The sequence below is a fragment of the Chelonia mydas genome, chromosome 1 (genome assembly GCF_015237465.2).
Source record: "Chelonia mydas isolate rCheMyd1 chromosome 1, rCheMyd1.pri.v2, whole genome shotgun sequence".
In the NCBI taxonomy this organism is placed as follows: domain Eukaryota; kingdom Metazoa; phylum Chordata; order Testudines; family Cheloniidae; genus Chelonia; species Chelonia mydas.
This window is the reverse complement of record NC_057849.1, coordinates 246,798,013-246,822,737: the sequence shown is the minus strand read 5'-3', so window position 1 is coordinate 246,822,737 and position 24,725 is coordinate 246,798,013. Positions and strand designations below refer to the sequence as shown.

The following is a 24,725-nucleotide window of genomic DNA, read 5'->3' as shown; positions in this document are numbered from 1 at the left end:
AGCTGGGTCTCCCACATCCCAGGTTCATGCTCCAGCCACCAAGCTGTTCACTCTTCTGGGGGAGCGTGTTCTCATGTCTTTTGTGAAAATTTTCACAGGACTTCCATGTCATTCTGAGGCCAAACAAAAACAAATGTCAAAACCTGTCTTTTGCGAAATGGAATTGTTTTCCAACCAGCCCTAACCCTGACCTGGCGAGCTGAATGGGTCGTTCTGTTTAGTTCTTTGCCACTCAGCTCAGACTAACGACGAGACATCCAGTTCATGACAATTGTGATGCAGCCACCCGTTCACTAAGAATGGACCGAGAAGACTGCCACCAGTTCTGTACTGGCAGTGAACGGTTCCGTATCGCTTTACTGATTCCCTTCAGAACACCCAGTCCTTGAAATAAAATATTTCCATGATGAAATACAACTTATCCCACTTGAGATTTCCATGAGAAAAGACTTGTCAAGCTGCAAATGAATAAAAAGACAAGACAGCTGAAATGGGAAAATTGACAGTTAGCCACCAGGCCCTGCCATTCCAGATCTGCTTTGTTTTATGTTTTTTAGCTTGTCCACCACAGCAGATGAAGTTACAACTGCCTCTAGCCAGTCTGCAATGGCTCGTTCTTGTCGGAGCCTTCTGTACACGCTGTAAATACTTTCTGTTGACAGTGGAGCAATTATGGATGGAGTTTGCTTGTGTGACAACAGAACTGCGTGTATGATCAAACCATCAGACAGTGATCCTGAAAGAAATAAGCCTTTCCATAACAGACAGTGCTTTAAAAAGTACCTGAGTGCCCAGATACAGAATGCCTTTGGAACTCATTGTATAAGATCTTCTTCGCTTCTGGCTAATTACAGTGTCCAGAGCTTTCATTAATACATGTTTTTTATTTTCATTTTCACCTGAGAATGAGCTTACCTGAAAAACAGAAATTGTTTACTGGGAAGAAAGCCAAGTGCTCTCCCTTCCACTCCACCCTTCCCTCCTTGAATGGCTCCTCTTTGGGTTTTGCTGGGAGTTGATACAGAAATTCATTTCACAGACATGATCAAAATCAAAACCCACTTCACGCTACAAAATGTTTGAGAAAGAGAGAAACTTTGTTGTTTAGCAAATAATTTGTGATGATGCATCTTTTCAATTGTAGCCATTATTCAAACTGCCTTTGTCAGATTGTATGTAAATACTTCAACCTCCAAAAGACTGATACTGCTTTCAGAGCATTTGCACAGCTAGAGAGCATTTGACATGCACAATGATCTGTTTCTTTACCTTTTAAAAACAACAACTGGTAGCTGAGCCAAAATCCACTGAAGAGAATGGAAAGACTCCCACTGACTGCAATGGCTTTTGGCTTGGGCTTGAAATGAGGGGATTATTGATGAGCTCAAGTAAACTCTGTTAAAGGTTCTCCGCACACAACTCTGGCTTTATTTCCGTTCTGATCTGTAACACTGTAATGTTTCAGTGCTGCATCTCCCTTCAGCAGAAGCTGCTAATCATGCTAAATTGTGTGGGGAGACCCATCAAACCTTTTCTTAGCTGTTGATCTATCGCAGTATTTGAACTCCAGTCTCCAGAGGAGAAAGGGTAGTGCATGAATCACAGACATTAAAAATGGAAAAGATATAGGTCATTTTGGTCCTTCCCGTGCCAGGGATTGTTCTTTTATGGATTTTGCTGAATGCCTTGCCCAGTTTATTTTCAGATGACTCAAGTAAGGGGGCTTTCCCCACTCCCCTTGGGAGACTATTCCATAGTCTAATAGATCTGTTAGGCAATATTTCATAATAATCTCAAAGGTGGGATTAGCTACCATTTGAGTGTATTTTTTGGTTTATAGTGACTGCTTCTACGGCTTCTGTGCTTAATTAAATGTTCTTTGCCCACTGCCTGCAACTGTGTGACCCTCCGATTATTACCGATGATTATTTTTTACATTCTAAACAAAAGCTGACCTTTGCATCAGTGCAACTCTGCTGAAGAGAGTAGCAAAGAGTGCCGTGTTCTGCATTCTAGAGCAAAAAATACCTAAATCAATACAACATACACTGCACTAGAGCAAAGAACATTAAGTACGTGGCACAACACAGTCAAGTAAAAAGAGAGCAAATCCCCTTTTTCAAATGAAGCATTTTGTAGTCAGTTACATCTTTGGTCCCTACTCTGTCTTCAGCATACCGGCCTATTGTTGTTTTTACTACTGCTGTGGAGGAGGGCAGCTTTGGTGTAAAGAAAAAGTACCTGTTCACATTTGATGTAGCCATACAGAATATCTTTGTGTGATAGAGCTGAGTACAAATGGAATCTGAGGCCCTGATCCTGCAAACACTTCGGTCTGTGTGTAACTTGACTCAGGTCAGTGGGATGACACACACGAGTAAAATTATACATGTGCTTGAGTGTTGATGTGATTGGGTCCTAGCTTAGTTTTGTTTATTGCAGTTCCCGGATTCTAACATTCAGAGCGTTACGAACAAAGATCCTGCTCATATGGCAAAAGAGGACTGCAGAGCTAAAGGCTCAATAAACGTCTTCAGGTCCCTGATAGCCCTGATCCAGTCTTGATATCGATCATGTAAGCCTCTATCTCTTTGCATCTTCCCTGTGAGTAACTAAACCTCCAGGTCCACGTTTAGAAAAGAGATTTGTGGGGATGGCTGGGGCTGTTCAGTGGCTCCAAAGCCCCTTAGCCTCCCCTCCCCTTTAGTTTATCATATTTATATTTGGGACTCGGTGCTTTCTGCAGTGGCCCCCTCACAGCTCCAATTCAAGAAGGTGTTTACACACATGCCTAACTTTCAGCATGTGAATAGCTAATTCTCTTTCATGGGTTTTCTGGATATTTTTGTTGTTGAAATTGTAAAGCAAAAATGTTATCAATGTTATCAAAATGAACATTGGCTAACTTTTCTCAATAACATTTTTGATGATGTGTTTGAGAACAAAAAAAATTGGGGGGAATTTGCAAAAGATATTGTGAGAATCTCTTAGCAAATGCAATGTGGTTCCGTGTTAAATGCTTCGGAACAAAATCAATTTCGAGGTTTTGAAATGGTTTGCAAAACTTTTGGGTTTACCAGCCAGTGCTAGGTTTGTTACTTCGACTGGTCCACGATAGTGTGACCTTAATGTGCCTTCCTTTCTCTTCCCTTTGTCCCTCCAGCACCCTAGAAATTGTATAAGTCATTACTACACAGTTCCTTCTGGCTGAGTTAGAAAGAGGCTCCCTTTAATTCCAGCTAGCACAGCTGCTGCATACAGACAATGGGGCTCCTGATTCGAGACCCAGATCCAGTACTAATTAGAACACGCTCACTACCAATCTAGGCACTGCATATGGGGCTCTTCAGAATAGAATTTACTCCTGGGTCTGGTCACCACCAATGACAATCTGATCTTTAATAATATTCTTTTTAATAATGTTCTGCATTCAAAATGCCGAAGGAATGAAATGGATTATCCTTTCAGCTTCTATCATGAGTCTGTGAAGGTAATAAAAATGGGGATCCAGCTTTATTACTCCTCTCTGTATTCACTCAGTGTCAGCTAATTAGATTTAGTCTCCAATGTAAGAGGGATCTTAGCAGTGCTCAGCTGGTGATGATTGCATGTCTGGAAATACCAGGCCCCTCTCCCAGCTACCTTCTAGGATAGTATTTGAATGTAATTCTGGACCTGCCACTGAAATGTTGTGAATAAAAATGGGAAGAGTTTTATAGTTTTGTTCCTACCCCTTTAGTACAAACAAAGTTAGCATTAAAATAATATGATCTTGTTGGGAGGGAAGGTGATCTTGTGGATACTAGACTTAACATGGGAGACCCTGAGTAGCCCGTTTATTTTATTGCGTCAGTACACCTCAGCCAAGGGATGAATGATGATTTCTGTTCTCTTAGCATTATAACCAAGCTTAGCAACCCCTTTGTTTGGCAATGCCCACTCTGACCTGTGCCGGCTCCTTGACAGCACCATTTGGGTGGGGAAATGCAACTCCCTTGCCTTTCACCAAGTATTGAAGCCAGTTACTTTGCATCGGTCTTCACGGCTGAGGATGTGAAGGAGATCTCAAACCTGAGCCATTCTTTTTAGGTGACAGATCTGAAGAACTGTCCCAGATTACAGAGTAGCAGCCGTGTTAGTCTGTATTCGCAAAAAGAAAAGGAGTACTTGTGGCACCTTAGAGACTAACCAATTTATTTGAGCATAAGCTTTCGTGAGCTACAGCTCACTTCATCGGATGCATAAAAGTGGAAAATGCAGTGAGGATATTTTTATACACACAGACCATGAAAAAATGGGTGTTTATCACTTAAAAGGTTTTCTCTCCCCCCACCCCACTCTCCTGCTGGTAATAGTTTATCTAAAGTGATCACTCTCCTTACAATGTGTATGATAATCAAGGTGGGCCATTTCCAGCACAAATCCAGGGTTTAACAAGAACGTCTGAGGGGAGGGGGGTAGGAAAAAACAAGGGGAAATAGGTTACCTTGCATAATGACTTAGCCACTCCCAGTCTCTATTCAAGCCTAAGTTAATTGTATCCAATTTGCAAATGAATTCCAATTCAACAGTTTCTCGCTGGAGTCTGGTCTCGAAGTTTTTCTGTTGTAATATCGCAACTTTCATGCCTGTAATCACGTGACCAGAGAGATTGAAGTGTTCTCCGGCTGGTTTATGAATGTTATAATTCTTGACATCTGATTTGTGTCCATTTATTCTTTTACGTAGAGACTGTCCAGTTTGACCAATGTACATGGCAGAGGGGTATTGCTTGCACATGATGGCATATATCACATTGGTAGATGTGCAGGTGAACGAGCCTCTGATAGTGTGGCTGATTTTATTAGGCCCTGTGATGATGGTGTCTCCTGAACAGATATGTGGGCACAGTTGGCCACGAGCTTTGTTGCAAGGATAGGTTCCTGGGTTAGTGGTTCTGTTGTGTGGTATGTAGTTGCTGGTGAGTATTTGCTTCAGGTTGGGGGGCTGTCTGTAGGCAAGGACTGGCCTGTCTCCCAAGATTTGTGAGAGTGATGGGTCGTCCTTCAGGATAGGTTGTAGATCCTTGATAATGCGTTGGAGAGGTTTTAGTTGGGGGCTGAAGGTGACGGCTAGTGGCGTTCTGTTATTTTCTTTGTTAGGCCTGTCCTGTAGTAGGTGACTTCTGGGTACTCTTCTGGCTCTATCAATCTGTTTCTTCACTTCAGCAGGTGGGTATTGTAGTTGTAAGAACATTTGATAGAGATCTTGTAGGTGTTTGTCTCTGTCTGAGGAGTTGGAGCAAATGCGGTTGTATCGTAGAGCTTGGCTGTAGACAATGGACCGTGTGGTGTGGTCTGGGTGAAAGCTGGAGGCATGTAGGTAGGAATAGCGGTCAGTAGGTTTCCGGTATAGGGTAGTGTTTATGTGACCATCGCTTATTAGCACCGTAGTGTCCAGGAAGTGGATCTCTCGTGTGGACTGGTCCAGGCTGAGGTTGATGGTGGGATGGAAATTGTTGAAATTCTACTGACAATTCTACTGACCGCATTTGCTCCAACCCCTCAGACAAACACCTCACTGCATTTTCCACTTTTATGCATCCGATGAAGTGAGCTGTAGCTCACGAAAGCTTATGCTCAAATAAATTGGTTAGTCTCTAAGGTGCCACAAGTACTCCTTTTCTTTTTGTCCCAGATTAAGATATCATTAGAGGAGGCTTTGGAACAAATTGATAAATTAAACAGCAATATGTCACCAGGACCAGATAGTATTCACACAAGAGTTCTGAAGGAACTCAAATGTGAAATTGCAGAACCAATAACTGTAGTCTGGAACCTATCATTTAAATCAGCGTCTGTACCAGATGACTGGAGGATAGATAATGTGATGCCAATTTTTAAAAAGGGATCCAGAGGTGACCCCGACAATTACAGGTCGGTAAACCTGACTTCAGTACTGGACAAACTGGTTGAAACTGTAATAAAGAATAATATTGTCAGACACATAGATGAACATAATTTGTTGAGGAAGAGTCAACATAGTTTTAGTAAAGGGAAATCATGCCTCAGCAATCTACTAGAATTTTTTGAGGGGGTCAACAAGCATGTGGACCAAGGGGATTCAGTGAATATAGTGTACTTAGATTTTCAGAAAGTCTTTAACAAGGTCCCTCACTAAAGGCTCTTAAGCAAAGAAAGTTGCCACTGGATAAGAGGGAAGGTGCTCTCATGGATTGGTAACTGGTTAAATGATAGGAAACAAATGGTAGGTATAAATGGTCGGTTTTCAGAATGGAGAGTGGTAAATAGTGGTGTCCCCCAGGGGTCTGTTCTGGGACCAGTCCTATTCAACATATTCATAAATGATCTGGAAAAAGGAGTAAACAGTGAGGTGGCAAAATCTGCTGATGATACAAAATTACTAAAGATAGTTAAGACCCAGACAGACTGCGAAGAGCTACAAAAGGATCTCTCAAAACTGGATGACTGGGCAGCAAAATGGCAGATGAATTTCAGTGTTGATAAATGCAAAGTAATGCACATTGGAAAGCATAATCCCAACTATACATATAAAATGATGGGGTCTAAATTAGCTGTTACCACTCAAGAAAGAGATCTTGGAGTCCTTGTGGATAGTTCACTGAAAACATCCACTCCATGTACAGCAGCAGTCAAAAAAGCAAACAGAATGCTGGGAATAATTAAGAAAGGGATAGATAATAGGACAGAAAATATCATGTTGCCTCTCTCTATATATATATACATGGTATGCCTACATCTTGAATACTGAGCGCAGATGTGGTTGCCCCATCTCAAAAAAGATATATTGGAATTGGAAAAGGTTCAGAAAAGGGCAACAAAAATGATTAGGGGTGTGGAATGTCTTCCGTCTGAGGAGAGATTAATAAGACTGGGACTTTTCAGCTTGGAAAAGAGATGGCTAAGGGGAGATATGATTGAGGTCTATAAAATCATGACTGGTATAGAGAAAGTAGATAAAAAAGTGTTGTTTACTACTTCTCATAACACAAGAACTTGGGGTCACCAAATGAAATTAATAGGCAGCAGGTTTAAAACAAATAAAAGGAAGTGTTTCTTCACACAATGCACAGTCAACCTGTGGAACTCCTTGCCAGAGGATGTTGTGAAGGCCAAGACCATAACAGGGTTAGAAAAAGAACTACATATATTCATGGAGGATAGGTCCATCAATTGCTCTTAGCCAGGATCAGCAGGAATGGTGTCCCTAGCCTCTGTTTGCCAGAAGCTGGGTATGGGTGATGGGATAGATCACTTGATGATTACCTGTTCTGTTCATTCCCTCTGGGGCCCCTGGCACTAGCCACTGTCAGAAGACAGGATACTGGGCTCGCTGGACCTTTGGTCGACCCAGTAAGGCCATTCTTATGTTCTTACTTCACTCCTGCTTCTGTCTCCTTGGAGGTCAGAGATGAGGTTTCTTCTCCTGACAGTAAGTACCTCAGTTCAACAGCTGTCGCCTCCAGTTCTGGCTAGTTTAAATGAAAAGCAGAGTTCGCTGACACAGGGTAGAACACGAGGAGCAAATCACAAGCAAAACAGACACAAAGCAGGCAAGTGCTGGGCCAAGCAGAGTTTCTAGGCTCTAAAGTCACTTGGAGGATGCCAGGTGAGCAAGATGAAAACCTTAGGCCTAAATTTCCAAGGTAACCCCTGGTTTTAGATGCCTCAGCTTTCTGGGTACCCCAACTGGAGAAGGTGGGGGAGGTTCAGAAAGTGCAGAGCACCCTCCCTCTCAAGCTGAGCAACCAAAAACTGAGGCATCCGGACTCACTTGTCCTTGTTTGAAAATGTAGGCCTTACGTATTCACAAGCTCTTTGTTTCTGCCAGTGTGGTTGTCTACCCCACCTGGTCAAACTGTGGCTTTCCGCTTGTGAGCTCACTGTTGTGTGTCCAGAAATGTCTGGGTCTCAGAAAGTGTGTCGTTGTCTCTTTTAACAGTCCAGAGTCTGCAGGTATTAGACAATACCCTATTTTACGTAGTAACATGCATTATCATTAGCCTTCATGATTTTGCTTTGAGACAGGCCTTTGTCCCTCCAGTGGATCCCAGTCCCCAGCTGTAGAGGGGTATATATCTGTAGCTAGGCCAACCTTGGGAGCTGTTTGTCCAATCACACAAGTACAATTTAGTCATATAGTGCTCGATTGTGCTTTTGAGGGTATGTATACATTACAGCTGGGAGCGTGCTTCCCAGCATGAGTACACAGACGCACTAATTCTGCTTGAGCTAGCATGCTAAAAATACCAGTGTCGCCAGGAGCAGCATGGACTGCAGCTTGCGCTACCCGCCTGAGTACAAACACATCCGGACCCCTGGGTGCATACTTAGGTGGCTAGGGTGAGTCGATGCCCATGCTACCCCCAGGCAGGGCCATCCCTGCGGGAGTGCAGGGCCCACGACATAGGCACCGGGTTTCTAATCTACCAGGGGGTGCTTCCCCTTCCCCCGGCTCAGCCCAGGCACTGCCCCCACTCTACCCCTTCTCCCAAGGCCCCGCCCCTGCCCAGTTCCACCCCCTCCCCCCAAACGCACCACGCCCATGCTCCTCTCCTCCCCCCCCCACCCCCCCGTGCCTCCTGTTGCAGTGAAATATCTGATCTGCGGTGGGCGGTAGGTGCTGAGAGGGAGCGGGAGGTGCTAATTGGCGGGGCCCGCCAGCGGGCAGGAGGCACTGTGGTGAGGGGGAAGTTCTCATAGGGGGGCTGCTGGTGGCCGCAGCTCACCTCCTCGCCCCCACACCTGCCTGCCCGCCACTCTCCTCCTTGCCACCTGCCCGCCTGCCACTCACCTCCCCGTTTGCTTCCTCACCCCACTCATCTGCGTGCCTCACCTCCCCATGATTTTATACAAGTGTGGGGCCTCCCAAAGCGCAGAGCCCAGGGCAGTCGCCCTGATTTGCCATACCCACGGGAGGGCTCTGCCCCCAGCTAACTTGAGCAGAGTTAGCACATCTGCCTACCTGCACTGGGAAGGATGCTCCCAGCTGCCGCGTAGAAATACCCTTAGTCCACAGCCCTGAGCAAGGGGTAATTCATAAGAATCCCTACCCCAGGAGAGACCCTAGAAGGGACCATCCCTCTGAGACACCATTCCCTCCCTGCTTCCCCTTTGCTCGCCATGTTGAGGAGTAAAGGACTTCAAGTCTCTGGGGCTCACAATGAAGTAGCTTTCATGAGTACTAAAGTTCACTTAAATAGTACAGTTTTCAAAAGGAAAAAAATAATGTTAAATCCCAACTCCCGGGAAATCAATGGGAGTTTTGCCATTGACTTCACTGGAGCCAGGATTTCACTGAGTCTTTTTTCTTTAGCATTTGAGGGGAAGGAATATAAAGCATCCATTTCCCGTCACACAAACCAATAAAAATAAAGGTCCATAAAATCAGTGTTCATGATCACTAACATAATACTCCTCATAGAACCTCTTTTTGGTGTGTGAACATTCCACATTAACCTCATACCAATGTTTGGCTGGAAGAAAGTCATAAATCTCTCCTTGTTCCTATCTGACCTCCAGTATTGTGTCTTTGCCTTAAAGCTGATAGAGATGTGTGAGAAACAGCTTGAAGGTTTTCTCTGTTTCCTGGGGATTGCTATTTCTTTAACCAATATTTGAATGAGCTTTCATTGGTTTATACTTCTCAGAGTACAGCACTTTACAAAAGTTCATTTTCGTTTGAGAGCACCTTGGCTGTGCAAAGAAGCATGTCTGATTTGTTATTAATCACAACACTTTGCACGCTGACAAAACAGCCAACTCTTGTCACAGATCTGACATGAAAAATTTAGAATGAGCCAGACAGCTCCTGATCCATTTCACTCAGTGCTTGTTTTAGGACAAAAAGGGTCTCTCTTCTCTGGTCTAGACCAGTTCAGCCCTTAAAAGAACTGGTTTCTATAGATAAGTTAAAGAAAGAAAAGTTTACTTCAGTCCTTCATTTGCTGCTCAGTAGAATTGGAAGTAGTTCCAGAATTCTTCAGGCTCCATAAAGAGCAGGTGATCAAGGTAAGAACAGGCATTCATATTACCTAACACAAGAATTCTGGCTAGCTAAGCCAAAATGCAACATTTTCATTGTTGTAGAACTACCTTTAGAATTGTTAAGACTTGGTGGGCGGTTCTCCTCTCACCCCTGCTAAGCCTACATAAAGTTTTTTGGTCATTGACCTGATGACACATAATAATATTCTTTTTAAATCAACAACTAACTCTTACAGCTATATCTAAACGTGTGTACATTCTAACTATAACTTAGGAGATCACAAATGGAGTAACTGTGGATGATTGTTTAGCTATCCCTTTGTCAAACTGAAGAATTTTGAGGAAAAGAAAACTGACAGCAACTCAGATTGGGATTATATTCCATATTAAATTAATAGTGGCTAAAGTAAATGAGAAACTTCTACTATGCTCATTAGAGCTGGGCAGGAAATAATTTTCCAGTCTGAAATCTTGAAAATTGTCACAAATCAAAAATCTGATTTTTTTAAAAAAAACAACCCTCACTTTGGATTGGGTCAATCAAAATGTTTCATTTTAAAAAAATGATTTCAAGATTTCAATCTTGATTATTTTTTTTTTTACCTTTAAAGTATATAAATTACCTACAATTTCAAAATGAAAGTTGAAGATTTTGTTTCATAAATGTTGAAATGGGCTGTTTCAACAAATTTGAAACTTTTCTTTTCAAATCTTTTCAAATGGGGAGACTTGTTGAAACTGAATAATTTAGGTTTTGATGATCTGTTTTCTCTGATGGAAAAAATGTTTTACTGTGAAATTCCCAACCAGCTGTATTGCTCGCATCCTATCTCAGCCATATGAAACTGACAGATGATATATTTTATTTTAGCAAGTTATTAGTTATCAAATGTTCTGTTTTTCTATACCTTAAACTACCTAGTGAACGGGTACAGTGAGTGATGCAATGAAAGCTCAGAGGAAAAGGGATATGCATTGACTCTATATACGAATAACTGACTTCATTGAATCTCCATAAATCAGGCCATTTAACACGTTTTGTAAAACTCATCTATCATTTTTAGGGTGGTTTTTTTTAATGTCCTTGGTGCTTTAAATAAGAGGTGATTTGAACACACACGGACCTACTAGGAATAAGCATTGCAAGATTGGGTTGAAAAAGAGAGCAGGTTAGGGACAGTTCCCTTCCCGCCTTTGTTATTAGGTGGAAGAAATTCATCAAGGGATGCAGTTAGTAGTCGAAGTATAAAAATGTCGGTTTGGGTCTGATTTTTATTTTTAAATGCATGGAAATAATGTGTTCAATTGCATGTTTCTTCTGGCCAAGTGATTGCTATGTTTGTGCATTGAAATTAGCTGATTACATGCATGAATGCTCAGTGACATGATTATCTGCAGTTTGCATGTGCAGTTACCTAATGTAAATAGTGATAATAGCATGCACAAAGCAAATGAAAAATTGCATGTGCATTTTGCGTATGTCATTACATGTGCCTTATTTTGAAAATAGGCCCTTTGTGAAAGAAAGAAAGAAAGAAAGAAAAAGCATTTTATAAAACAAATATTAGTATGAAACATTCCAAGAAATGTTGATTTAAATTTAAATGAAAATAGATTTCCCTTTTATGATGTAAACTGTCCCTTGCTGTGTTTGCAACCCAGACACCACATTGTGTTAGGAGTGAAACTGACACGAAACAGATCAGTCTCCCTTACCTATCCATATTCAAGATGAGTTTAATGGAACAAGATGTCAGGCCCCTTGGCTCATCACTTTTGTGGACATACTGTGAATTTCAGTTTCAGTATCCAAACATGTTAATCACCCACATTTGGGTGGTCTGAAGTGCCCAGATCCTACGCTGGGCACAGGGAGAAGAGGAGAGGGCAGGATTCACTCACCTGTTTAATGTAGAAGACCTATGAGACTCACCTCCCATGACAAGCATGCACCTCTCCCAACCCCACCGCTAACTTTCCATCTTGCCATAGGGTGATCAGATAGCAAGTGTGAAAAATCGGGACGGGGTGGGAGGTAATAGGCACCTATGTAAGACAAAGCTCCGAATATCAGGACTGTCCCTATAAAATCGGGACATCTGGTCACCCTACCCTGCCATGATGATGACTCTGCGGGCAACATGGCTACTGCCCTCCGGAGAGGAAGAAACACTGTTGTGTTTGTTGTACTGCAGCACTTCTTCCTCCCCTGCAGGTTGTGCTGTGTAGAGAGCCCTCTCCCTGCTGCTCTCCTCTCCCCAGGCCTGCTCCTTCCTCTCTTCCTCACTGCAGCTACCAGGAGGAGGAGAAGTGGAGGGACTGTGAGCAGACAGAGGATTAAAGGTGGGTAGGGTAACCAGACAGCAAGTGTGAAAAATCGGGACAGGGGGTGGGGGGTAATAGGAGCCTATATAAGAAAAAGACCCCCAAATCGGGACTGTCCCTATAAAATAGGGACATCTGGTCATCCTAAAGGTGGGAGAGGTGGACGGGGCACCCTTTCTGGATTCTCTCTCTCTCTCTCACCCTGATTTTCTGTTTGGAGAGTTGTGAGGTGTAAATAGGGAGAAGCAAACTAGATGCCTAAAATTCATCAAGTCTCCCTAATGCGTTAGTATCTTGGACAAAGACCATATATTGTTGTATACAGGGGTACTGCCCTTTGGCTGCATTCTGCCCCCTTTTATGCCACAGGAAGGCCATGAAAGAGATGGGGGAAGCAGCTGGATCCTCATGTGCCAGGAATCCCCCTACCATAAGGGGGGGTCCTCCTGCTGTCATAACAGCCCTACACCCCTTGCCCCCAAGCTGTGTCTGGGTGGGCAGGAGGGTGCATGGCTGGGTGGCTGTTTGCTCTGGCTCCGGAATGACCTGGAGGTAGCGGTGGAAAGCGGCGGTAAAGTTAGAGCAGCCCTTTGGAGATCTGGTTGGGATTCGGTCAGTGCCCTCTGCAGCTGGGCTGTGGCTGACAGGCTTTGTAACCCCTCACAGCTAAACCCAGTTCCATCGTTGTCCTTAGCTAGGGCATATCAAAACACCCCAGTGCTCTGTACCTGTCACACTTTTACTGGGGCTGTCAATTAATCACAGTTAACTCAAGTGATTAACTCCAAACAAATTAACTCAATTAAAAAATGAATCGCAATTAATCGCAGTTTCTTGCCATTAATCACGATTAATTTTTTGTAATCGTTTGACAGCCCTAATTTTTACCAAAGGTGCAGATTTTCTGGATGCCCAGCATTTAGCGTTCATTGTATTGGCTTAATAAGCCAGCATTTATACTGCCCTTTACATTTTAAGGTTTGTCACAAGGCAAACGAGCCAGCGTCACCACCTTAATTCTCCCATCAACACTGGTGCAGAACAAGAGCGAGCGAGATGGCGTCGATGTTCCGGAGTGAGGAGATGTGTCTGATGCAGCTGTTTCTCCAGGTGGAGGCTGCCTATTGCTGCGTTGCAGAGCTTGGCGAGCTGGGCCTGGTCCAGTTCAGAGATGTAAGTAGTTATGAGAGGTTCTCGGGTAGGAATGTTGGGATCAGCTATTAAAGGGCCACTGTAAATGTGGTTGGTCCCAAAAGATGCTGGGACAATAGCTTAATCTGGAAGGCGGGGATGCTACAAAAATTCTTATAGTGGGGGTGCTGAGAACCCTTGAACCAAACTGTAATCCCTGTCTATAAAGGAAACCACTTCGAGCCAGGGGATGTGGCAGACCCCCTGCATCTCTAGTTCCAGCACCTATGCTGGAAGGGCTTGGCATAAAGACTGTAAATACCTGCCTTGCTCTGGAAAGGAAGGAGGCCGTGGGGTTCAGGCAGTGGACTGGGAGATCCGGGTTCAATTCCCAGCTCTGACACAGACTGCCTGCATGACTTTGGTCCAGTCACTTATTTTCACTGCATCTCTGTTCCCCATCTGTAAAATGGGGATAAAAATATTTCCATTTATCTGTTTTGTCTATTTAGATGGTCAACTTGTGGAGGCAGAGACAGTCTGCGTATACACAGAGCACACTGGGACTCTGATCTCACTTGGGCCTCTAGGCACTACTCAAATACAAATACAGTAGAACCTCAGAGTTACGAACACCTCGGGAATGTCTCTGAACAAAACATTGTGGTGGTTCTTTCAAAAGTTTACAACTAAACATTGACTTTAATGCAGCTTTGAAACTTTACTGTGCAAAAGAAAAATGCTGCTTTTCCTTTTTTTTTTTTAGTAGTTTATGTTTAACACAGTACTGTACTGTATTCCCCGCCTTTTTGGGGGGGGGTCTCTGCTGCTGCCTGATTGCGTACGCCAGTTCCAGTTGAGGTGTGTGGTTGACTGGTTAGTTCATAACTCTAGTGTTCATAATTCTGAGGTTCTACCGTAACAATAATTACTCTGAGTTTATTGTTACACATAATACTCTTCCTATCATTGACTTTCCAGTTTGATCGGATTACCTGAACAGTGTCCCTGTCTGAAAATTGAAAGTAAAGGTTTATTTATATGTCTGTTTAAGGCCAGATACAGTATGGTAAACAGAGCCACAGTCTAAATTATCTACAGTAAAGGGGGTTTCTTCTGTGAGAATTATAATAATTTACAAGGGGAGTATTTGGAATTGCTGGAGTCCAAGGGTGTCTACTACCCTACAATGCAGTCTGTGGCCACCCTCACCCATAATTTAATATGGAGATACGATCCACAGAAATTACATCCACAGAGCTCCATTGTAATCAGAGCAGAGACATCTTGGCTCCAGATAGAGCATTGCTTGCTGGGTATTGTAGTCTCTATAGAAAAGATGAGCAAGGATGCAATGTCTCCATGTGATGCCAATTATGCATGATTGAAGTATATGCACAGTGTGGTGCTTCTGCAAAAATCTAAGCCCATCAAGGAAGATGCTGCTCCTCCAGTTCATCAGCTAAATCTGAGCCTGATGCCAGAAGTTAGATTCAGCTAAGAAAATATGAACCATTTCTCTGCATGCCAATTAGGCTTCATTTGCATATCCTTAAAGTCAATCCCCATCACCCACCTAAATCACCTGGTTACCTTTGGTGGTTTTCCAAAGTGGGTATCTACAAGAACGTTGTTTTTGGAGAGCAAAAACTGCAGCATGAGATTTATCTGTACAAGGAAGGGACTATAAAGTATTTATACAAGGCTTGAAACTGAGATTTATTGGTAACTGCCAGTAGTGAATGGCATAGCGACAGACATATCCTTGGTGAATTAGCAGACCAAAAGAGTCTGCTGTGGGACATGGAAAATTCATGAGTATTTTTTCTGCCGTGGTGCTGTTGGTAGCAATGGTGGAAGCTGTACTGCAGACAGGAGGCAGTAGTTAGTGTCTTCCACCGGTGGAGCTGCATCAGTGAAGATAAATGTTTACTAATTTGCTTAGTGTAAACAAGGTATATGGAATGTGCCTCACAAAATTACACCCCAAATAGTTACACCTGTGACATTGGCATGTACATCCCCAAACAGAGGTTTGGTTATTTAAAGAAATGAGAGGAAAGAGGATTCAGAGTCTTGTTCAGGAGAATATCAAGTCTCCCATTGCCAGGACCCCAGTTCATATCCATGCGAGGTCAGCAGTGGTGGAGAATAATTGTCTGATGCCTGTTCAGTGGCGCTGGTGACACAAGTTCAGGGATCTTGGTTCAGTTCCTCGGTGGCAAGTGGGGAAGAACTCTCCTCTGTCAGGATAATGAGCAGGCTGTCTTGAGTGAATCACTGGCTGAATTCTGTGGTCCCTGTTATGCAGGAGGTCAGACCAGATGGTCCCAGTGGTTCCTTCTGGCCTTAAAATCTATAAAATCCAAGAAGCCTTTTCTACCCCTGCTCAGACCTCTGGCAGCCAGAGAAGCCATGACTGAATGGGCCAAGCATACCAGTCAAGGTTGAGGCACAGTGATTGTCTGAAGAAGTTTTGTATTCCCATTGTTTGTGTGGTGCCTGTTGTGTGGCTAGGAGGCTACAAGTTTCAGTAATATGCAAAGGCAGCATCTTTCACCCACGCTAATATACAGTTAAACTAAAAGTCTCCCAATTGGCAATGTGCATTCAGCCCTGGGTTTGTTTGGTTTTTTGTTTTGTTTTTTAATTTCTAGTTGAATGTGAATGTGAACAGCTTCCAGAGAAAGTTTGTGAATGAAGTCAGAAGATGTGAATCCTTGGAGAGGATCCTCCGTAAGTAGACATTTGTACAATGCTACTGGCTCCAGAAGTGGTAATCTACTATTTCAAAAAGCAAAGTGATCTAACTAGCAAAATTGAATGGAATTTGTTCTAAAGATGGCAAAGCTTTCATTAGAAAGTCTTTGTACTTTTCATCTGAAGGCTTTGAAGTGTTTGCATGCACCAATTAAGTGCCACTATACTACTGGGCTGGGGAGGGGGAATGTACGTATCACACCTATTTTGCATATGGGTAAAGTCAGAAGAGAGGTTAAGTGTCCTGCATAAAATCACATTTCCAGCAACTGGGCTGGAAATGGAACCCGGGGTCCTGACTCCTAGTCCCGTGTTCTAACCATTAGAACATACTTCCTGCAGCAAAGCACACTGTCCCAGTCAGAGATTTCTTTAAAAAGCCGGCAGGCAATAAAAATGGGGTTTTTTTTAAGCTGTTTTTTCTTAAAGTCATTATTTTTGTGGGGCTTGCTAGGAAATGGTATCAAGTGAAGTGTCCATAGGATCCTTAAAATGTCTACTTTTCTACTGTGTGAGGGGGAAATAATTACACTCACTTAGCATTTATAGTGCTAATCACCCATTGATCCTCACGCACCTTGCAAAGGTGGGTAAGCACTATTCTCCGCATTTTACAGGCGGCTCTATTGAGGGCCAGAGAGGTTAAATTTCGTGTCCAGTGTCTCACAGTGGGTCAGTGGCACAGCTGGGGATAGACCGTAGGTCTCCTACCTTCCAGGCTTCAGCCCTATCCCTTTTGGAAGAGGGCCCTGGATACTTAAGACAAGTGCTGCTTGTCGGGGAGAGGAGGGTGAAAGCTGTTGCTGCCTGGGGACAGTTTTTCAGTTGGTGTTGCAGGGTCCGGATTTTGAAGGGGTGCAAACAAAAAGTCAGTGGCCATGGATATAGGGCTAGATTCACAAAAAGACATAGGTACCCTAACTGCTATTTTAGGCACCTAAATCCCAGAATCAGGCCCCACCGGGGTTCACAAACCCCCGGTCAGCTGCCACTGAATGCTGTAGGCAACGAAACTCATTTGGCAGCTACATTTTTGCATTAGAAGTTCCCTCTGCCCCTGTCTTTCTTTCTCCGAGCACGTGCACTGCTGCCTTGCTCTAGACATCCAGATGTCCAAGCCCCAGTGTGATGCCTGAACTGCAGGAAGATCAGCCTTCCTCTGCCCAACTCACCTGTGGGGCCCAATCTGGTAAGCAGGCCCAGAGCTTGCCTACCAGATTGGGCCTCTGCAGGTGAACTCACACAAAACAACTGGAGGGGAGGGAAGGAGGAGCTCCCTCATAACTTTTAGTCCAGTGGCTAGGTTGGTAACCTAGAATGCATGAGACCCCTGGTTCAAGTCTCTCTCCAGCTGCGAGGAGCTGGGATTTGAACAGGGATCTTCCATCTCTCAGGTGAGTGCCCTAACCGCTGGCCTATGGGATAGTCTGATATGGGGTTTCCGCCGTTTCTCCTGTTGAAGCTGTTCCACTTGGCCCCTAGCACCAAGAGAGAATCCCAAAGGAGGGTGGCACCTCTCTCCAGCTTGGATTTAGGCGGTGAACTCCCTGAGAGGGGTGGGGCAAGGACTCACCCCTTGCTTTGGCATCTCCCATTAGCTAGCTCAGGTGAGGAGCTACCTAGCATGCCGGCTTTTGTGAATCCCATTCTCAGGTGCCTGTCTCATTCATTGTCCAGGAGCCTGGGCACCAAACCCTGGCTTTGTGATATCAAAACGAGGAGGTGCAAGGTTCAAGGTGTCTAAATAAATCTATTGTATGAAATGAAACACAGGAAAAATGTAGGCTGGATAGCAAAGAACCTTTGCTACCAGTGGGATCTATTCTATTGCAGTGTATTCTCGTGAGGTACTCCTGGGGGAATTCTGCGCTACTGCACATGCGCATAATTAATGAGCCCTGCAGATTTCTAATTTTTTGTGAGGAAAAAAGCTTCTGCCAAAATGTTGCTGCAGTTCCACCTTTTGCGCACCAGAGGGTGCTGTGGCAATAGAGCAAAGCTGCAGCTCCCCACCAGCGAGGGAAGGAGAGAGCTGCCTTCTTTGCAGCGGGCCAGGTCAGGAGACAGGGCTATGGGGAGACAGACAGTATGGGATGCTGCCGGGTCAGACGGGTTCAAAACAGCTAGTGGGGGAGGACAGACTGGGACAGGGGCTGAATGAGAGTTGAGGTGCAGGGCCACATGGGGACAGGGGGAGGAGTGCAGAGCTACATGGGGACGGGAGTGGTGGGTGGGGGCACAGAAACACATGGATACAGGAGGAGGGGATGCAGGGAGACAGGGACAGGGGAGTGGCTGGGTGGAGGCACAGAGACACATGCTGATGGGGGGTGCAGAGCTACATAGGGACAAGGGAGTTGCTTGGTGGAGGCACAGAGACACATGGGGAGAGGGTACAGGGACACAGGGACAGAGGGTGGCTGGGTGAGAGCACAGAGACACATGGGGACGGGCAGATGTGTCTGACTGAATGGGAGAGGCTAGGGGTCAGCCAGGGTCTGCATGGGGAAAGCTCCCAAACAGTCCCTCCGCTCCCCTGTTCCATACTTTTCCCACCCATATACAACAACCCTCCAAGTTCACACCCAGGCTCCTTCCCAGCAATGTACTTTCCTCTCCCTCAGCGCCTCTGTTAGCTCTGACTCCCCCAAACCTTTGCACTTTGCTTCTGAGGGGTGTGGGAAATATGGTTCCGTATTGTAGTTTAAATGAATTATTACTCAGAGTTCTGTATTAATATGCTTAGTAAGGAATCTATTTGTCAAAAAACATTTCCTTAATCTTTTAGTTGTCTGTATTGTTACAGATATACTTGCTGACAGGTATTTTGAAATAAATGACCAAAAATAATTGAAACTGGTGTGATTATATTGTGTTATTTTGACAAATAAAATATGCAGAATTTTGTAGAATTTTAAAATATTGTGCGCAGAATTTTTAATTTTTTAGTACAGAATTCCACCAGGAGTACTAAGGGAGGTTGGAGTAGCCCAACCCCTTGAGGATTTGAAACTGTGCTGGAGAAACCACTGTATGCTGTATTGTAAGGAACAGCAGGCTGGAGAGCAGGCACAATGAACTGATGATCATTTTCCACTGCCGTGTCTATGATTAGGTTAGCTTCGTACTACAGTCACGATTCCCAGGTGTATACAATTATCTCCTCTGGAGAAGGAGCAGCTTCCTTACTGCTGAGGGAGGCTCCAGGGAGCCAGATTCTTGGGTGTCGAAGAGTTCCACAAATATTTGGTGAATCTCCTAGAATAAGTGTCGAATGACATTTGAATACTGTGATCATGTGTCATGATGTCACATGCGGGTCACCACCGCAGGCCGTGTCAGTGACCCCAGGGAAAGCCTAACAGTGCCTTTTGTGTGGTTTCCTTGCAGGCTTTCTGGAAAATGAAATGGAAAATGAGATTGTGATCTTCAAACCTGAAAAGTATCCTGAGACCCCCCTACCTCGAGAAATGATTGATCTGGAGGTACAGAATTCTGCCCTGCCTCGGGGGCATATGGAGCAAGATTGGGCAGGGGAGGAGTGAAATTACATATATACCCACATATTTAACATCTCAGGAAAAACATGTGGGTCCCAGAAGTGGAGGAAAGTGACTCACCAGTGACAGATTCTCATGGGTTAGCCATGTTATTCTGTAGTTGTGGCACAACCCTGTGTACTAGATTAATAATACTGCATTTATATATCGCTGATTGGTTTTAATCAAGATTGACTGTCACTGTTTGTCTGGGAAGAGACCATGATCTCTCTTCACATAGAATGATGGTCTGCTGGCTTGCCTAATTTAATGCCTAAATATAACTTTGAGTCACTGCATGTAACAGAGAAGGTGGCAGGGGGAAGGTCAGGGGTTTGATAGCTGTGTGCATATTCCTAAACAGCCGATGCATATTTTAAAATGTTCATTGCACAATCGTACATGTCTGCCCATATTATTTTACAATCCTTTTGATAGGGATGTGGCAGCCTGTAAAAGGATAACTGGGCCTGTCTTGAATCTTTTCTGTTTTGTTTTGGTTGTAAACAGACAGTTCTGGAGAAATTGGAGAGTGAGCTGCAGGAAGCCAATCAGAATCAGCAAACCCTGAAACAGAACTTTCTAGAACTGACCGAACTAAAACATCTCCTGAAGAAAACTCAGGACTTCTTTGAGGTGAGAGTTCTTCAGATGTGTTACTATCTGTCCGTTTTGTCCTTCTTTCTTTTCGCAGAGGGGTTGATGAATTTTAAAGTTGTTTATGCTTTTGGCTTTATTTTGGGGGGGTGGGGGGTAAAAAAGACTCCAGATTTCCTTTACTGCAGATTCGAGGTCAAATTTTCCAAAATGCCTTGGTGAGCCTAAGTCTCACTGGGTCTCAGGCTTCTCAGTGCCTAAATCTCATGGGCTCCTAAGTCACTTAGACACTTGAAAGTTTGGTCTAGACACTTGGTCTAGCTCTCCGTAAAAAACTGTCTTCAGACAAAAAATAGCAACAGTAAAGATGTGACAACAGTTAAATCCATTGGAACATGTTAGTGTTTTTAAAATAATTTCAAAAGAAAATGATGATTTCTGCTTTCAGACAGAAACCAATCTCCCAGATGATTTCTTCAATGAAGACACTTCTGGTCTGTTGGAATTAAGAAGTACTCCTACTGCAGTGGCTGCAAAGCTGGGGTCAGTGTGGTTATAGGCTTATAGCTTTAATAAGGCCAATGCAAATATACCCTTCCCTTTTACTTCCACCAGCATTAATAAGCTGGTTTCAGCACCATGACCCAGTCTTAGAGGTTTGCTGAATTCAGTTCCTATCTTCAGATAGCTTAGTACAGGCTGCTTTTCAGTCTCTTAATTGTAATTCATTGATTAAAATGAAAGCAACATTAGTGTTTTGAAGGAGACAATAGATGATTAAAAACTGATCTTTATGGCTCAGACTATTGCTAAATGGGATGGACAGCCTTTCAGCTCCAGGTCACTGGTTCAAATGTGCCTAGTGACTGAAAATCACTGCCATCTGACAGCTGTTGAGTGGCCTCTGGGAAACTTAGTGAGGAAAATGGAAAGGAGCATATATTCTGATAAGTCAAGTGTTAAAGTGCAATTAGGCAGGCCAAAAAAGAATTTGAAGAGCTAGTATCAAAAGATACAAAAAGTAATAGCAAAATTTATTTTAAGTACTTTAGAAGCAGGTAGCCCGCAAAGCAATCAGTGGGGCCACTGGACGATCAAGGTGCTAAAAGAGCACTCAAGAAAGTCAAGGCTGTTGCGGAGAAGCGAAATGAATTCTTTGCAGCAGTCTTCACTCTGGGGGATGTGAGGGAGATTCCCACACCTGAGCCATTCTTTTTGTGAGACAAATCTGAGGAACTGTCTCAGATTAAAGTGTCATTAAAGGAGCTTTTGGAACAAATTGATAAATTAAACAGTAATAAGTCACCAAGACCAGATGGTATTCACCCAAGAGTTCTGAAGGAACTAAATATGAAATTGCAGACCTGCTAACTGTGGTATGTAATCTATCATTTAAATCAGCTTCTGTACCAGATGGCTGAAGCATAGCTAATGTAACACCGATTTTTTTAAAAGGCTCCAGAGGTGATCCCGGTAATTACAGGCCAGTAAATCTAACTCCAATACCAGGTAGATTGGTTGAAACTATAGTAAAGAACAGAATTATCAGACACATAGATAAACATGATATATGAGGGAAGAGTCCTACACGGCTTTTGTAAAGGGAAATCATGCCTCACCAATCTATTAGAATTTTTTGAGGGGGTCAACAAGCATGTGGACAAGGCTGATCCGATGGATATAGTGTACTTGGACTTTGAGAAAACTTTTGACAAGGTCCCTTACCAAAGGCTCTTAAGGAAACTAAGTAGTCGTGAGATAAGAGGGAAGGTCTTCTCACGGATCAGTAACTGGTTAAAAGATAGGAAACAAAGAGTAGGAATATATGGTCAGTTTTCACAGAGGAAAAAGGTAAATTATGGGGGCCCTCAAGGATCTGTACTGGGACCAGTGCTATTCAACATATTCATAAAGTTCTGGAAAAAGGGGTAAACAGTGAAGTGGCAAAGTTTCAGACAATACAAAAGTATTCAAGATAGTTAAGTCAAAAACAGACTGCAAAGAGTTACAAAGGGATCTCACAAAACTAGGCGACTGGGCTACAAAAGGGCAGAAGAAATTCAATGTTAATAATGCAAAGTAATGCACACATAATCCAACCATACGGACATAATGATGGGGTCTACATTAGCTGTTATCACTCAAGAAAGAGATCTTGGAGTCATTTTGGATAGTTCTCTGAAAGTAGCTGCTCAATATGCAGTGACTGTCAAAAAAGCAAACAGAATGTTAGGAACCATTAAGAAAGGGATAAATAAGACAGAAAATATCATAATGCCACTGTATAAATCCATGGTACGCCCACATCTTGAATAATGACTGCAGTTCTGGTTGCCCCATCTCAAAAAAGATATATTAGAATTGGAAAAGGTACAGAGTAGGGCAATAAAAATGATTAAGGGTATGGAACAGCTTCCATCTGAGGAGAGATTAATAAGAATAGGACTGCTCATCTTAGAAAAGTGACAACTAAGGGGGGATATGATAGAGGTCTATAAAATCATGACTGGTTTGGAGAAAGTAAATAAGGAAGTGTTATTTACCCTTTCATATAACACAGGTACCATGGGGCTCCCAGTGAAATAATAGCCAGCAGGTTTAAAACAAACAAAAGGAAGTATTTCTTCACACAATGCACACTCAACCTTTGGAACTCATTGCCAGGGGATGTTGTGAAGACCAAAAGTATAATTGGGTTCCAAAAAGAGTTAGATAAGTTCATGGAGGATAGATCTGTCAATGGCTATTAGTCAAAATGGTCAGGGATGTAACCCCATACTCTGCGTGTCCCAAAACCTCCAACTGCCAAAAGCTGGGACTAGATGACAGGGGATGGATCTACAATAAATTGCTCTGTTCTGTTCATTCCTTCCAAAGTCTCTGACACCAGCCACTGTTTGAATTTAGGATACTGCACTAGATGGACCATTGTTCTGTCCCAGTACGGCCATTATGTTCTAATGAAAGATGTGCACATCACAGAAACCACCGCTGCAATTTACACTCAGGGCTTGTCTACAGCAGAAAGCTGCAGTGAGTTTGAATGCATTCGAGTCAGATGGCATGATGCTGACTGTGACTTTGCAGCAATGTTGGCTAAGACAAGTCACGTTCAGCACTGTGTTAGCTCGTCGTAGTTAAATCTCCATATAGTGGTGTTTTGTAAAATAGGCAGTTCTTCAGTTGCCCTCATGATGGCAAGATTGCCTTGGGTCAGGGCTTAGTTACTCCAGCCTTGCACTAGAGAAAGAGGGAGAGAAAGCCGGGAAACTGAACTCTGCTCTAAACCTTTGACCTCATCGGGTTGAGGCCGAGGTACATTGTTCGGTCAATATGGTGAAACTCACATGCCCTGCCTATGCTTCACCGGCTGTGTGTATGGAGAGTATTTCAGTTTCCAGTGCTGTCATCCAGGTGCCTTTCACCATCACTATATCCGCTTCACATATTTAAGAAGAGAATGAATCATTCTCTCCCTGTTCCTCTCCCTCCCTCCCCTAATCGTGAAACAGAGAGGTGGGCTTATGGCCCCCTAAAAAGATAGAGAAAAGTGAATAGATTAAGAAGTAAGATCCATGCTTGAACTTCTCTTAATAAAGAGGCCTCACCTAACTACAGCCACACCTGTGGCCAGGGTCCCAGCTTGGATTTGAATGTAAATACAGTCTATCGTAGACTACGGCGCCTTAATGATTATAAAACCCAGTGTGGTACATGTTCAAAAATATTTAAAATATGCCTGCCATTTATCGGTCTTGTTAACACTGCCTAGATTCACAGCAGGGGTGATAAAAAGGGAAAGGATGGTGCCTTTTGAGCGTTTATTGTGGAGAGCCTGCAGGGGAAACATCTATTTGAGGTACACTGAAATGGACACTTCCCTGGAGGACCCTATTACGGTAGGTATACTTCTGCTTTACCTCCTTCCCATTTTATGTGCACACACACACACCTTTAGAGAAACCCAAACTACTGCCATGATAACCCTCTGCCACTCTACTGTACCTGCCGCCTTAGTTAAACCTGGGGTTCAAAGAGGCTAATCCATATAGTAAGAGAGGCGGGACAAATATGAGGCGGGGAGGCCCTCTTTAAAACACAACAGATCTTTGTTTTCCCCATTTTCATTTGTTATGATCACTGTTGCCCATTTGGCCTGAGCAGTTTGCCAATAATCAGGGCCTCGTAGGGCTGTTTTCAATAGGATGAGGACTCACTGTCAGGTACGTTCTTGGTGTATTCTTGTTTATTTATGAAAGTGTACACAAAGTTCTGTGTCCCTGAACACAGTAGAAACAAACAGCAGTTTTCTCGTTCAGAAATTTCCAAGTCTGTCCCTCCAGCAAGCTCTGTGCCCAAGAAGCCC

The 24,725-nt window shown here is 43.6% G+C and overlaps 1 protein-coding gene across 4 annotated transcripts in view; it reads left to right on the top strand.

Annotated features, from left to right (window-relative positions):
* The first annotated feature begins 9,860 nt into the window (after positions 1–9,860).
* Positions 9,861–24,725, top strand: part of ATP6V0A4 (ATPase H+ transporting V0 subunit a4) — a 47,968-nt gene continuing 33,103 nt past the window's right edge. Inside the window, exons 1-8 of one of the 4 annotated variants that reach the window (XM_043541553.1) lie at positions 9,861–10,031; positions 12,223–12,350; positions 13,373–13,505; positions 16,121–16,199; positions 19,614–19,708; positions 20,273–20,398; positions 20,808–20,902; positions 24,132–24,258. In XM_043541553.1, coding sequence (XP_043397488.1) covers positions 13,389–13,505; positions 16,121–16,199; positions 19,614–19,708; positions 20,273–20,398; positions 20,808–20,902; positions 24,132–24,258 — 639 coding nt within the window. In that variant the 5' untranslated portion in view covers positions 9,861–10,031; positions 12,223–12,350; positions 13,373–13,388. Of the gene's footprint in view, positions 10,032–12,222; positions 12,351–13,310; positions 13,506–16,120; positions 16,200–19,613; positions 19,709–20,272; positions 20,399–20,807; positions 20,903–24,131; positions 24,259–24,725 lie in introns of all 4 variants that reach the window. The other 3 variants (XM_037879317.2, XM_043541556.1, XM_037879307.2) reach the window with 3 other exon arrangements.